The sequence below is a fragment of the Bactrocera neohumeralis genome, chromosome 4 (genome assembly GCF_024586455.1).
Source record: "Bactrocera neohumeralis isolate Rockhampton chromosome 4, APGP_CSIRO_Bneo_wtdbg2-racon-allhic-juicebox.fasta_v2, whole genome shotgun sequence".
Taxonomy (NCBI): Eukaryota; Metazoa; Arthropoda; class Insecta; order Diptera; family Tephritidae; genus Bactrocera; species Bactrocera neohumeralis.
Window position 1 is genome coordinate 542,018 of NC_065921.1, and position 16,855 is coordinate 558,872.

The following is a 16,855-nucleotide window of genomic DNA, read 5'->3' on the forward strand; positions in this document are numbered from 1 at the left end:
TTAGTGATTTTCAACATAACCTTTGTATGGGAGGTGGGCGTGGTTATTATCCGATTTCTTCCATTTTCGAACTGTATATGGAAATGCCTGAAGAAAACGACTCTGTAGAGGTTGGTTGACATAGCTATAGTAGTTTCCGAGATATGTACAAAAAACTTAGTAGGGGGCGGGGCCACGCCCACTATTCCAAAAAAATTGCGTCCAAATATGCCCCTCCCTAATGCGATCCATTGTGCCAAATTTCACTTTAATATCTTTATTTATGGCTTAGTTATGACACTTTATAGGTTTTCGGTTTTCGTCATTTTATGGGCGTGGCACTGGGCCGATTTTGCCCATCTTCGAACTTAACCTTCTTATGGAGCCAAGGAATACGTGTACCAAGTTTCATCATGATATCTCAATTTTTACTCAAGTTACAGCTTGCACGGTCGGACGGACAGACGGACGGACAGACAGACATCCAGATTTCGACTCTACTCGTCACCCTGATCACTTTGGTATACATAACCCTATATCTGACTCTTCTAGTTTTAGGACTTACAAACAACCGTTATGTGAACAAAACTATAATACTCTCCTTAGCAACATTGTTGCGAGAGTATAATTACTGAAAAGATAACCAAGAATGATAGAATGCAAGATTACGACACTAGTTTACAGTTAGTTTTTTCCGGTTTAGCTCTTGACAATTCTTACAAAAACAAATACATTGTTCAACAATTTCGTGACGTAACAGTTTTGCGTTGAGAAGAACAAGCATAGAAATGCATACAAATTGTAAACCGAAAAGTAAACACTTTTTGAAATTCCCAAAATAATATTAATTCATTCGTCTTTGAAGGAAAAATTAAATTAAATTTCTAAGCATAAATATATTAATTTTTTAAAATGAAATGTGCAGTGGCTTGTTGTAATAATTATTATGCAATTAAAGGATCGAAAACGAGTTTTTCAGTTTTCCGGCCGATTTAAAAGTTGCCAAAAAATGGGTGTTATTTTGCAAAAGAAATGATATATTTAATACTAAATTAATAATTTCACAATTCTTTTATCATAATTTCATACATCTGATACATCTGAGCTTATAATATATGTATATATTTATATACAACACAAGAAACGTCTTCTCCATTTGAATCACAACTTAATAGACAATTTTATTATCAATCGGCCGATATATTTCTTTAGAAATGATTCAAATCTTTTCACTCAACAATATTCAATCGCTTCACTAAAACTTTTCATTAAAATAGAAAGAATTAATAATATTTTGCGAATTTACAAAAGTGTTTACTTTTCTGTTTACAATTTGCAAGCCATTTGACAGTTTTTCACTCTTGTTCTTCTCAACACGGAACTATGACGTTTCGTAATGGTGGTCGTCGTAATCTTGTATTCTATCATTCTTGAAGATAACACAAAAATGCAATTTGAGCTATACAGAGCGGAGTCTCCAGGCGCATTAAAAAAAAACTATACATTCATACATATGTATATGTAGCATCCAACCGTAATGTGTGGTATTTAGGCAATCAGTCCAATCTTAACCACCCGAATATCTCTTAAACTGGAATCAAGTTACCATAGCAAAAAACCTCAAACTTTTTACGTTTAAAATTATCTCTCTATCGACATTGTCACCTCCTATTTTTGAAAAATCTCCTTAGGGAGGAAAAAGCGGTCGTTAATAATCCATATAGCAATGTGAACAAAGAGAAACAAGGGTATATACATATGTACCATAAGAACATCAACAACGATTTTTGCAAAAAAATTCATTCATAAAAGCTCAATAAATGCGATGATGACGCAAATGGGGAAAAATAAGCGGAAAGCTTTCCGAATAGTGAATGAAGGAGTCAAAAATGAGTGGGAAGCTTTATTTATTTCACACTATATATGTATATATATTATATGTTAGTGCATGTACATTCACGAAGTATACAAACACAGCCATTCAACAGTTTATGTACTCTTCTCTCAGGCGAATGCCGAACTTCCTGTTTATAGGTAAATCCATAGAGTTCTTACGTAAAATGGATTGAATGAAGGAGGCGGTAACGTCTAAGTAGGCGAAACGAACAGTTAAAGGAGAGAATCAATGAAATGTGTTAGTTATGATGCTGTGTCGGCTTCGTGCGAGCTGAATGGCTATCCCGAGTGCATCTCACAAATGCGAGATTTGCACACGAATGAACACGTTAACTCCAGCTCGGATGGTGTTCCAATTTCGGAGCGCATTATCGACCGTGCCCATATGAGCTAGCTCCCCGACAATTTGGTCCATTTGTCAGCATAATTCATTTTTATGCGCAGCGCCCACGTGCGTCAATGAAGAGAGGCCAAAAATGTGCGGAGTGCCAGATATTTGTTGGGTATGCTGGGCGTACATGTCTAAATGCGTATGTGGGAACACAAAAAATAAATGCGAACATGCATTGAGCGAAAAGCCGTTAATGTATGTACATTGTAGACCAAATGAGTAAATTAGTTAAACAGAAATTATATAAGCAAAACCAAACGATTTGTCGTTCATATGTATGAACCATTGTATACTGCAAGTACAGCAAGTTTTTCGAATATTGAATGAAACAACCAGTACGCCTGAGTAGGTTCGCATATCACAATGCATGAATGGAAATCTCCACAAGCACGGCGAATGTCGCAAATAAATTTGAGTAGCAAAGAAATGGAGTCGGCGTGTATTCACGAGCGCCGGAATGCGGTGGATACAAATTCGAAGTTTTGAAAAAAACGAACAAATAATGTCAGTGACGTAATTCAATTTCCAACGTTTTAGTATGTGACATGCCACATTTTTTAGATTATTGACGGTATTGAAGTGTAAACATGTTTAGACTGATATTGCATGTTAAGCCTAGAAAATATTAAATAGATTTTGTTTGAACAGTTCTGAGGAATGAACAGAATTAAGTTATTAAATTTGAAAAAGTTACATTTAAGATAAATAATAAATATAAGCACATTGTAATGGTCGGGTAGAAGGGTCTTTATCTAATAATTGTGCATTCTACGTCGCAGATAAAGGTTCAACTCTCATCCGCCTATACATTGTTTAATTCAATACACTAAAATTAGAAAAAAATGCATACTATTTCATATTATTTTAGAGATTTTGAATCACATTCGCCTTGTAAATTTCACAAAATTAAGCACCCGATTCACTGGATTACAACAATAAAGGCAGGAATATACTCGTATGTATGTATATATAAGTATGCGGAGTAAACTTGGTAACGAATGTGTCTCTGTGGTATGATAAGTAATGCTTCCTCTCCCGGAAGTTTATAATCGGAAATCACATCAAATATTTGGCCTGAAAGTATGCTAAATGAAGTTATTAGTCTCAACTGCATTTGTGTAGAATCTACATACATATTCCGTAAATAGAAACTACCAACAACCCAACAAACCATTTACTTATGAGCATTTATGAGCTGAACTCAGTTATATAAGCCAGTATAATAAATAATGTATGTAGATCTAACAAAGATTGAAAAATTGAAACAACAACAGCAAATAGAAATAAAATATATGAAAATGTGTTCTTATGTTTATTAAATATGTTTTTATCATTTCTTCGGCAAAAGCATGCTGAAAGCAGAAAAGATGAAAAGCACCCTCATTATGGAGAAGATTGCTGAATTTGAAATTGTATTTTTGAAAACATTGCTTCAGAGCAAAGAAAATACCTCTACATATGATGTTGGTAATAAATAAATAATTTGTACTAGATGGAGACTATTTTTCGATCATATATTCCAAACAATACCAAAATTTGTTAAATCACAATGCATTAGATATGCAGACCCAACAGTATGTAGATCCAAATGTACATACTACATATGTATATACGTACACATGTACACATGTATGTATATGTACAAATCCTTGTATGAATTTTTAACTAATTTCGCATTGTAGCGCGTGACGTCAAAGCACTCTCCGGAAAATTACACAACGGGAGAGAACCAACTGCAACAGAGATACACGCATACATATACGTACATACATACATACAAATGAATGCTTGATGTAGAAGTAAATTTTGTTTCCTTAGTATATTGATAAGAGGGAGTGTTCATATACATACATATGTAGGTCCTGCTAAGGACTATTTTATAATGTTGCTAAGTGTTGCCGTGGCGGAAATGCTTTAGCTAACGGAATTAATTCTCCAATGCATTAAAATTTAAAATTATGAACACATATATATTTGTACATATGTAACGAAAGTGTGTTCTAGGAGAGAAGGCATAAAGCAATACATTGTAATATCCACAGTTCTCTAACACCCACTTGCTAGTCAACACCTAATCAGTTGCTAATTCAATCCAATTGGATTGGTACAATCAGTGCAACCGTGTAGGCAACAGTGCTGCCTCTTTATTCCCTTTTCGCCTTTTCCATTTTGACAGCTGTGCTAAGTACGATGGCATGCAATGTATAAGCGCTCCGCTCCTATCTATCTCACTTAGTGTCAATCTCTCGTATTGTATCGTTCGCTGTCGCATCGGTATCGGTATCGGTCTGTGTACAAAATAATACGACGGGGAAAATATTTTATTTTAATTCAAATATAACTACTGAAGGAATAATTACAAATTAAAATTACATATAATAAATTAAGTATGTGTACGTAAAGATCTTAATCTCAAAACTTGTCGCCGTACAAAAAACTAGGGTTCACCAGCACTCTATAGTATATTATCGTGTATATGTGCATATATCACATTTTAATGTACATAAGTGTTGGTGGATATTAAAGTGTTATATGTATATGCAGATTGTGAGAGTGTATTAAAGAGAAAAAAGTGCGGTGTCAAAAATAATAAATTTGTAGTTGGAAATTGCAAGGAAATATGTATTCTAAGTAAATAATGCAGGAAATACAGTAAATGGAAACATGTAAAAACAACACAAACTATGCAACCGAGGGCAGATACAATAACAGCGGCCATTTATTAAATAAAAGAAGTAAACCATGAAACTCGTATAAATATATAAATAATGAAAAATTACGTAGACAGGAGGAGAGAAGATACATGCAGATGTGTGTTTGTATGTACGAACATATGTATGTAAAGGTGAACCAGTTGGGCAAGTAGGCAGACCGATGGAGATACCGATGCGCTAAGTACGCCCGTGGGTACTGAGTCTATGGAGTTTGTGACAAGAAGCAGTCGGTTTGGAAACTGCTCAATCTATAAAGTATCGGTAACGGTGTCCGCGCGTTCACCGCATCGTTCGGCACATACTACGTCAGATTTTCCCTTTCCAAACTGCGCCAACACCGCATTCATTCTCAACCATATTCTCCATCTCCTCATTATCTGCCGTTCTTGCCACCTCCGCTCCAAACTACTCAAGCTTGTGTCGTAAATGTCGACAGCAATAACACAGTGACGATAATCGTCCAAAGTCATCGCCGAAGTCGTCGCTCTCATTTTTCTTATGTTGTTGTTGCTCCTCGTATTAAAGTGATTACAGTTGTTAATTTTTTTGCTGGTTTGCTTGGTTGTCGACGTCTTCATCCATCTATGTATATGTACATATTATGTATACTCCATATGTACAATTAGATATATTCGCCACCGCCGTCTTTCCCAATATCATCGTCGCCTCCGCCCGTGCGCATACCCTTACACCTATGTATGTATATGTAGGTATATATGTACATATAGATTTTTACATATACATATGTATATGTATTGGCCGTCTCGTCGGTGTCTGTTTACCGAATGGAGCACCATACTAGTGCGCCAGCAGAGAGGTCTCTTGGAGACTCCTCAGTTGCTTTTCGACGTCTGAATTGTGAGCGTGTATCACTCTCGTCGGCAGCGACGTGACCTCCTCTATCTGCATGGGCACAACTACAAAACGCAAAACACATACTAATCCGTACGAGTATATACCATAAATGATACAGTTTATATGTATAAACAAATGTTCATACATACATACATATATAGTCTGCGTAATATCGTTAAGCAAAGCAAAATGATATTATTGGGCCAATTGTTTCCATAACATGCAATTTTCTTGTGGAAAGTTAATTCGCTTTCAATTCCTCAGAAACAAAAGCGGTGACCTGCCGAAATAAAGTGAAAAGTGCATATATGTAGGTACATAGCAAAGTGTAATAAAAAATGCTCTTGTATACATACATATATGTATTTTTATTGGTACCCACAAATCATATTCTTGAAAAACCAAGTGAAATGTGAGAAATAAATATATTGTCATGCCGCAAAATCTACTTAGATGTATAAAAAAGCTCAGCTTGAAATTTAAAAAGGATTCGTTTCCCACTACCAGGTTGCTAGACCAATGTAATTATATGAAGATTTTGTGAATGAACTTCTAATACGTAGGTTTAACTGGATATATAATTGCTGCAGTACCTCGTTGCAGTCACAGCCATCGGCATCACTGCTGCTCTCGCAAGTGTATCACCGTTTTGTCAATTCCAATGCAGTGTTGTTGCCTTCATCACACGTTCAATTCGCTGATTGTACTATTGTGGGGTTGTCACATTTATATGTGTGTGGAATTTTAGATATATGTACACACATACATTTAACTTTGAATTCAAGACGCTTAATTAGAAAAAATTGTCTGTTGAGCAGTTACATGTGTCCATTTGTGTATTGAAATTGCACTATAGCTACTTTATCGGACGAGCGAGTAGCTGCCAGCAGCCTGCTCTTGGCAGTGGACTTTTTATATTTCGAATCATAGTGGTGTGTGTACAAAAATTAATTTTACAAATAATGTAGGTGCATATGTGTAAGTATGTATGTACCTACATACATACATAGGTCACATATAAATCATTTAATTGGCATGATGATCATGCATTTGTTATTGTAATGGAATTTGTTAATTTTCTGACGAACTGCAACTTATTTTCCTACTAACGTTTCCTCAATCCTTTTGATCTTGGGGGAAATTTACAATTTTTGCTTACATACTCACTTACCATACTTCCGCCTTCAAACGAGTTCACTTTCTCAGAGTATCGCAACATAATCGAATGGTCTTAAGTTTCGTCTTCACGTAAATTTCCATTTAGTTCTTGACTTACACCGCTCTTTGATAGCTCTTTTGCTACTCAATCTTACAACCACATAATGGTTCACCAAACACACCGTTTTCGATTGACTGATATCTCAATATAGCAAAGTCTAGATGTTTTCCTCAAATTAATTCCGCTTTGAAGCTAAATTAACAGACATTTTCAGGGCCTTTCTTGTCAGCCAGCTTTCAGATATTTCTTCGTTTGACAAATAACTCGCTTTTATCCTTTTTACCAATTCCACTTTATTTAATTTTCTTCGCGTCTGATCCAAGGTAGAATGAGAACTCGTTGTGGACACATAGCCATACATTCAGCTCACCGGCAACAAAGGCAAATTGTGCTGGTATTTTACATACATACATACATATATTTACACATGCGTACATAGATAATTATTAAGTATGGGCGGTGGTTATTAAAAAGCATTTATGAGCTGGACGTTTAGGCAGGAATATAGTGAAGAGCAGGTTTTCGGAGCCTTACATCCAAACAGAGTTAAAACCGCAGTTGTGATTTTGTTTTCAATGTACATTGAAGAAAATGCTACAACTTTAAGGCAAACCACTTTCGAGCAAAAAGGCCTTACGTCTAAAAAAATGTATAGGTATTGGAAAAATATTGAATTGGTCTTGGGAATAAGTTGGAAATAGAAATTAACGAAATCGAGCGCGGGTTGTTCCTAATAAATTCTGTGATGTGATATCTGTGACCAATACAGATAAAGGGAAGTGGTTAGATCTTTGGACAACTACTCAGTATGCTAATCATATACATTACATACATATGTATGCACAAGATATATATGTACATGTAATATGTACGAAAATTAATAAACAAGGCATAAATTCGTGCGAGGCCGTCGTACTGGCCGAATTTTTGAGATACAATTAATAAGATGGTCAGAAATCAGTATATATGGTGTATGAGACCGAGAGGGATATACACGGTCTGTCGCAAAAGAAACAGAACTTTTTAAATATAACTGTTTCTGGTGGCGCCTCCTATTGGTGGGTATATGAAATAAAAAGTTTGATCTCTTGATGACATTTCGTAAAAATTTTAAGACAATTGGATAACTACAATCGATGTTATCGATCAAAAAGTGACAGCAGCTTTTGGTCATCGGTCGTAAAATGCAAAGAGCAAATATTAAATTTTGTTTTAAACTTGGGAAAACGTTTACTGAAACATTTCAAATGATGAAAAAAGTTTATGTTGATCAGTGCCTATCCCGTAGTAATGTGCATGAGTGGTTTAAGCGATGCCAAGAAGGTCGTGAGGACCTCTGTGACGATCAGAAGTCGGTCGTCTTCAGAAGTCAAAAATAAAGACAATGCTGATTTGTTTTTACAATTCCGAGGGTATTGTACACCGAGAGTTCGTCCCACCTGGCCGAACGATTAATGCTGTGTTTTACCTTGGAGTTATGAAGCGTATTTTGTCACGCATTCGTCGTGCTCGACCACAATACCGTGAGGCAGGGTCCTGGCGCCTTTTGCACGATAATGCGCCGTGTCATCGGTCGACGCTTGTAACTGATTTTTTGACAAAAACTCCATATTAACCATTAATCACTCACCCTACTCACCTGATCTTGCACCCTGTGATTTTTACCTATTTGGAAAACTTCGTTTGCTCATGAAAGGACACTGGTTTCAGGGCATTTCAGCTATCCAAAAGGTGACGACCGATATTCTCAAGAGCATTCCAAAAAATGACCTTAAACACTCATTTGAAATGCTAATTGACCGGGCTGAACGCTGTATCGAAGCACAAGAAAACTACATTGAATAAAAAATATAACTTTTGAAAAATATTAATTTTTTGTTGCTTTTTTTAACAGTCCTGTTTCTTTTGCGACAGACCTTGCATAAACCGATTTCGTCCATTTTACAGACTCTCGCAAATAAACCAAGCGGCAGAAAGAAAATAACTCAGCGAATTACGACTACCGAAAATTCAATACTTTCGGTATATTTCGTTGCAACTCTAGCATATGTATACTTATACATATGTACATACATATGTACATATTCTCCCATATGTTACATTTTGAGGTGTTACAAATGGTCGGTCGGTGAACAAATCCATAGTGCTCTGTACCACATGTTTTAAACGATAACTTTATTATAGATGTTAATAAATAATAAAATGACATTGTTGTTGTAGGACGATAACAGGCTCAGCTAAGTAGCGGAGCCAAATCTACTGAATTCTCTTAATCAGCTATGAACGTGAGAGAGCGCAGTAGCTGGTTCAGTTATTTCTAGCAATATAGAGGAAGGTGGTGGGGAAGGCAGTCCGGTTTATCAAATAAAATTAGATCGGATAAGAAAAATACAATAAAAACAATGGCAACATTACATGTGTATGTATGTATATGTATGTATGTAGCAATTCCAACTGATTACTATGAATTTAAATGTAAAAACAAACAGTTGGACAACACACACAGTACATAACTATAACGAATTACGGCTATTGGAATGGTATATAGCGGAGTGTGGAAGGTTGCACCTTGCTATCGAAGTAAGATTCAAAGTACTGGTAACTTTTAGGCATAAAACTTAGAGCATAACACGTAGGTATGTACATATCCGAGTTCGTAATGGAAGAATAGCTTATATCAATTAACTATTTGAAGATACATATGGTCAATAATAATTCGTATAATATGTATTACTTGAAATATAAATTAATCTATTACTCTACTAATTGCGATTTTCATTTTAAGTGTTTTAATCACTCCTCCAAAAGGATGTACTACTTGTCCTATGGCCGTTACTAGTGATTACCATTTAATCACAATGCCGTAATGGCCGCAGTAACGCCATAGTCTCGAGGTAGCGACTCGTTAAGTATAAATAGAGAATTTACCAAATTTGTTTTTCAGTTGCGATCAAAGACGGTATACTCGTACAGATTATAACGACCTTCCAACATCTCGATAATTGTTTTCTAGAGCGATTTGTCTGACCCTACGATTCTTTTCATTGTCCCGAAATTTCTTTCCAGTTTCATTTATGGCACGATGAATCGGTAAATTTTGAGTTCACATAGCACTCACTTTGCTTTGAGCTTCTACATACTAAATACTCATTAACAATATGATTAATATGTATTATCAATTCTATTATTTTGCGTTGAATATATGTATGTATTTATAGTTATTCTTATAATACAAACCACTAAACTCTAAAAAATACCGAGAAGTGCTGGTGAAATACATATACTATATACATGTATGTACATATGTACATACATATGTAGTATGTACATATGTATACATAAATGTAGAATGGATACATATATAATAAAACACACACACGAAAATCGTAAGGAACAAGAAGCCCACTGGTCGTTGAGTCATTCTTCAACGCTTTTACGAAGCACTCCCAGGGGCATCCGCACTCGCGTGTGTGTGTGTGTTTGCCCGCTTAGCCACCGTAATTGACAATCTTCCGTTAATTTTAGTTCGATCAGATATTTCGAAAACGTACACATAATATGAGAAAAAAGTGATTGCAAAATTTATCAAAACCGGCAATAATATTTTTTTCGAAATTATAAATTATCAATCGAGTGTTTTGGGTTGTAAGGATATCTATGGTCTATGAAAAAAAAAAATCAAATTTAAACGGTTGCTCAAATTTCTCCTGTGGACGATTTGTTTGGCGCTTTCTTAAAGTACGTCGAGCTTGAGTTTGTTGTTCTTGATAGCGTCACCGCCATTGCTGCCAGCCAGTGTTGCTAATGTCGCATAGAGCAACAGCAACCATATAAAGAGACATCCTCGTTATTTTTAACAGCAGTTAATAGCCGACACAACTATTCAATCCCATGATCTTTTGTTCGGTTTTTTTGCCTTGCTTTCCTGGTAAATAAAATAACAACAAGAAACCCCACCACCCACTCCCACATCACGCTAGCAGCAATAAGTAACATCAAATCAAAAACAACAACAGCTAACGCATTATAAGTGTGTAACGCATTTTCTGTTTTATTGATAAATCGGTTGTTCGTCGTTCAGTCGGTCAGCAATTCGTTCACTGTGCTCGTATCATAAATATGCCTTCTTCAAAAAATATAGCAACTTATTTACTGTTTACGACGGTCGGCAAATTTCGTTAAATAAAGTGAACGTTGCTCGTTTTTCACAAATTAGTAATAACCAGAATCCCATCACTTTGCTCTTCACTGCAGTTTTATCCGGCAAAAAGCTGAAATTGTTCACCGGCGGCGGGAGCATACGAAGAAACGCCGAACACCAGATGATTTGTTTATTGGTCGGTATATTGGCACATACATATGTATGTACGTAAATTCCTACGCCACTTATACGTCACCTCGGCAATCGACAGTTGGCGCACAGTCGTATAATACTGAATCGTAGAACCGCATTCAGACATTGGAAGAAACAAAAAGTGCGATGTAAATATTCATAGAGAGTACATACCCTATGTCGAGTCCAAGCTCAAAGTCAACTTATCACTTACCCGACAATTGTGGCAATTTAGGAAAATTAATATTATTAATGAATTAACGCATACCAAAACTACATATGTACACATACATATATTTTTATATTCAGTATCCGTAATAATAACAATACAAACTCAAAAACAAAAACAGAAACCAAAAGCATTGACTTCGCGTTCTGTAAAAAAGTAAAGGAAGTTATCGCCAACTACATAGTACATCAGTTACTTTCCAACACTATTTAACAAAAATCAACATTTCCTTTCCATTCCTTCATGGTTGGAACAACTACATTCAAGTGAATTAAAGTCATACATATATACACTCTGAACTCGACTTTACAACGACTTTCAGTACTCTAACTAATGCGAGACAGTCAGAGCACATCGGTACGACCACAGCATTGCTAATGAGCAGTGTGGAGCAAGGTAAACAAGCTGAAGCAAAAACTTAAAAATGTACGCACACAAATAATATTGAAGCAGGTCTAGCCAGCTTCCTGCCCCCGACAAGCCTTAATATTCGTTCACACAGTCGTAAAGTGGTTCGGTACGAGGAACAAGAGCAGCAGTTGTCAGGCGATAAGCCCAGCCATTGAAATACTATATCAGTGCAGTTGTTTGTGGGAACCTGGGGTGTAGGCGGCGACGGTGTTAATAGTACAAATAGCAAACGCACACGCAGCGATGGCAGCCTCAACTTCGGATAACTACAAAGTTCCCTCGACAAGTAAAATTTCTGTAGATAAACTGCTGCGAGTTGGCTATTATGAACTGGAGAAGACGATTGGCAAAGGAAATTTTGCAGTTGTGAAATTGGCGTCGAATATTGTCACTAAATCAAAGGTAAATACACAGATGTAGTAAAAAGTATTTTATTTTTCGTTAATATTTCAATTATTATAATCTACATAGAAAATTGTGAATCTATCATATTCTTGGATAAATGACTTTCTCACCATTCTCACCTCGTATATATGTATGTATGTCTATTCTGTCCATTGTTTTTACTCGTATATGGTTCGCAGGTAAACTGAACATATACATACTTACATTGCATATACATAATAGTCTCCTCTATAAATGTCTACTCCCAAAAAGTAATACTTGGTTGGTTTAGTGGTGGAGTCTTGAGTTAGTATTAGGATGACGAGAGATCGTAATAGTGAGGGGTACCAATGGCGTGGGTTCCGCCCCCCAACAGGAAGAATTAAGTTCAGGTGTAACCCATCATTTCATAATCGAACAACCGAAAATTCGCTAAGGACAAATCCCTTAAGTACTCCCACCGGCGCTGTAAAAATAAATGAGATCTTACTCAAACTGATGCCGAATATATGGACCCAGGATATACAGAAGAATTTTGACCGAAAAATCAGGTCAATATGTGAGATATATAATTGAAGTTCCGAATTCAGACTGGTCAAATACGGACTAATGTAGTATGGTTACCGAAAACATTACTGTCGACTCGAATTAGTTTGCCAAGCATATGTGTATACATTATACAATCATAAGTACCCAGCAGCTGTTTAGCTTCTTGATAGCTTCATATTATCTGCATTAGTAAATAGTTTAAATAACACCCACAGCTCTACAAAACCAAAAAAAAATTGTGTCCTGTTTAGAGCCACCGCCAACATTTAGATGAAAATCCATATTTCCACACCTACTCGTTACATCCGAACTTAGCCTTCCTTACTTGTTAGCAATAAAAATGCAGTTTTCCAGTCATAATTAGGTTTCTGCGCACCTTTTTCTCGCATACAAAGATCACACGTGCTCCGCTCTCAGGCTTCTTAACGAAAATATGAGAAAAATTATACTGAATGTTTAAAGGTTTAACTAAAAACGTGGTATGGAAAAGCTAAAAAATGGAATATTTGATGCAGCGATAACTGGAAGATACAGATTTATCAAAGGTAGAACTGTTCTGGAAAGTATTGTGCTGATTTCCTAAGTATGGTTATTGACGAAATCAAATCTTACAAACCATTGATAGGACAACAAAATCACTGTGAACCAGCGTAATGATAATTAAAAGTTTTAATACACACGACTATTTCGACTATTAATCGTTCATCCTTACACTAAACATAAGTATGTAGTCCAACAAGGAAGACCCATATTAACAGTAACATATGAGGTTCAATATTTCAAATATACAAATTAAAAAGTATTAATTAAAACAAACATACCAATTAGATTTACACCATTTATTAGCGTTGAAATGTATGATAAGGAATATGATAACAGAATGTATGGTACAATGTTTTAACCAAACTGTTCCGAACAATTTTCGAAATATGAAAAAAGGAGTAGAAATCATGTTAATTCATGTGAACGAGACTATTTGCACGATCAGTCCAAATTTAGAGAGCTGATGTAACATTGCGTCTTATAGCCATGACAGACGAGCAAAATTAATGCGCCTTAAAAAACGCTAATGCGCATTGAAATTTTATGGTGACAGACGGCAGACTTGTGCATTTAGACAGCTGTTAGTGAAATTTGTTTACATATTTATTTAAAAAAAAAGTGAAATAAAAGTGTGCGAAAAAGTTAAGAATATTGGAAAAATGGATAGAAAACTGTGCGTTGTTTATTTTCTACAATCTAAAAATATTAAAATTTGTTTTTGTTAATATACTTGCACATAATTTAATTAGCAATATTAAAACTGTTTACCTCTGAAGCTGTAAACACAAACAAGGCGGCAGATTTCAAGCGACATCTGTCAAACAATAGCAAAAATCTGTCATATTTAACCAATGATGCCTACTAAATTCAGCCAAATGCACGAAATTCTTGTGCATTACAAACTTGCATTCACATGGGTCAAATCCGCAAATAAATGTAACTTAAGCCCGCTAATGCATATTAGCGCTGTCGTCTGTCAGGGCTATTATTATAGAAATATAGATATCAACCATTAGGAAAGGATTAACAGACCGGTCTTTACTGTATGAAAATATAAAAAACCGGAACTGCCGCCTTGCAAGTCAATTGTTACAGGAGTAAAAAGCCAGAAACTGAGAATTGAACTACATATGTATGTGTTCATACTAATCATGGTCTCTAGGATAACAGTAATTCGTAAACTTATCCCAAAGCCCTTTTCAAAGCAAATGATAAGATTTTGATACTTATTTGAATAGTGCTGCACTTTTGGTTAGTTGGGTTGCTTACGCACATGGTTTTGTGGTCCCAACGATTGCAAATACATACAAACAGAAATAAATGAAACGATCACTAACTTAAATAAACGCTCAAATTCTGAACACGCACACATAATGAAAATACAGTGATACCCATACATGCATATGTACATATGAATCTATGTATGTATGTATGTATGTACATTTTCAATTATGCTTTTATATGTTACACATTGAAAAGAGTAGCTTAGCGGTCACGAAGAAACCCCTCATTACTCGTATACTTGTATCCTACGGATCAATGCCAATATTACTTTTAAGTTCAACTAATTAAAGACTTTGTAGGGAATAAGGCGACATACAAATAGACAATTCATAGTCAACGATTATAGTTCACAAAGATTTTAAAAAACCTTAGGCTACAATCTGATAATGGAAACTAAAACCTGGAAAAATAAAGAATAATGCTTATTTTCATTGCAATGCGCCATCTTTGTGTTTCCTTTCCTTCCAACCATTGATTTTATATCAATATTCTCCGTTCGTAATTCTCTCACCTTCTATATCTGCCATTTTTATAAATACTATACTTGCATTGTTATCAACATTAATTTTTGTTTTTGTTCCTTCTTCTTATTTCGGTTTCATTGTTTATTTTACAGTTTCGTTGCTCCTATTTCGTTCATTATCAACGATAGATAAGACAAATATGCATATTGTTTTTTTTTACCGTGATTTAGTACATATTAATAAATAAGAAAGGGCTAAGTTCGGGTGTAACCGAACATTTTAGGGAGCCCGCAGAGTGAACTCTCCAAGCCGAACCGAACGTAAATGCGCTCGGATCGGCTCAGCTTTAAGCGTCCACGATGCCGGCACCTTACGATCTCGCAATTTGCAAGAATCAAATCCGAGGAAAATATGTTCCGAACGTCAATAATATAATATAATATTATAATATGACAGATTGACCGATATTGGGGGCTTGAACACTTGTAGTTCGACTTTGAAAATGTTTGATCATAAAGTGACACAACTTATGCCGATTTATTCATTGATACTTGATTCGTAGTGATTTTTCCCACTTTCGTAGAGAATAATAGGAATATATGGGTGGCTTTATGTACTAACACTAATTGGTTAAAATTTGTCAAGTAGTTCATGAGATAAAGGGTTTCACCTAAATGTTGGCGGTGACACGCCCATAGTCCAAAGTTGACGCCCTTTTCTATAAAGCAATCTCGTAGCATCTTTATGTCTCTGCTGTATTTATTTATAGATTTACCGCACTTACAAGTTTTTAACAGAACCGTTATAAGGAGAGTGAGTGGAGTTATAATCCAAATTTACCCTTATTCACTGAATGGATAGGGTACCGTAAAAAAAATTTCACGTTGGATCACATACAATTTGTCAATCGCCCAAAAACAGTTATAAATTGGCCCTCACAGTATCCGCATCTTAACCTCAGGGTATTCTAAGGGGGTTGCCAAAGACTGATAAGTACACAAATAAATCATACATACGTATGTTGGAAAAAGTTTACAAACTCGAAGCATCCGTACCTCGAGGATTGCAAAAAATGTAAAAATTTAAGGGGGCTACCATAAAATATTAAAAGTTATTAAAATTGTACGTTTGTATGCCCTGAACAGGGTGTATTTAGTTTGGCACGAATTTTTTAAACGAGAAAATATTATTATAATATCATCCCTAGATATCGTTGTGTAATATTGTGTAGTATGCTAGTATGCTAAGTACTGTAATTGTGACAAAAAAGTACCAGGCTCTTGTAAATAAAATGCAAAATATTTAATTATTCAACAATATTTATTTTGTCGCCCTTAAAGTAATCCCCACCAGATGTAATACCATTATGCCAACAATATTTAACTCCTCGAAACACTTTTCGAAAGGAATTTTTTGGATGGCCTTCAGCTTCTTCAGCGAATTTTGTTTTATCTCTTTGATCGACTGAAAAGGGGTTACAGGAGCGGCAATTTCGGTTTGGGGAACAGGAAAAAAGCACATGGAGCCAAATCTGGTGAATACGGAGGTTGATCGATGCTATTCATAGAGTTTTACCTTAAGGGGCTATACCAGTGTCACACTTT

At 35.5% G+C, this 16,855-nt stretch overlaps 1 protein-coding gene across 2 annotated transcripts in view; it reads left to right on the forward strand.

The window, feature by feature from the left end:
* The first annotated feature begins 10,337 nt into the window (after positions 1 to 10,337).
* The window catches only part of LOC126756086 (uncharacterized), a 30,066-nt gene continuing 23,548 nt past the window's right edge, over positions 10,338 to 16,855 (forward strand). The window contains exon 1 of one of the 2 annotated variants that reach the window (XM_050468912.1): positions 10,338 to 12,429. In XM_050468912.1, the coding sequence (XP_050324869.1) occupies positions 12,271 to 12,429 (159 nt within the window). In that variant the 5' untranslated portion in view covers positions 10,338 to 12,270. The remainder of the gene's footprint in view (positions 12,430 to 16,855) is intronic. The other variant, XM_050468913.1, reaches the window with a different exon arrangement.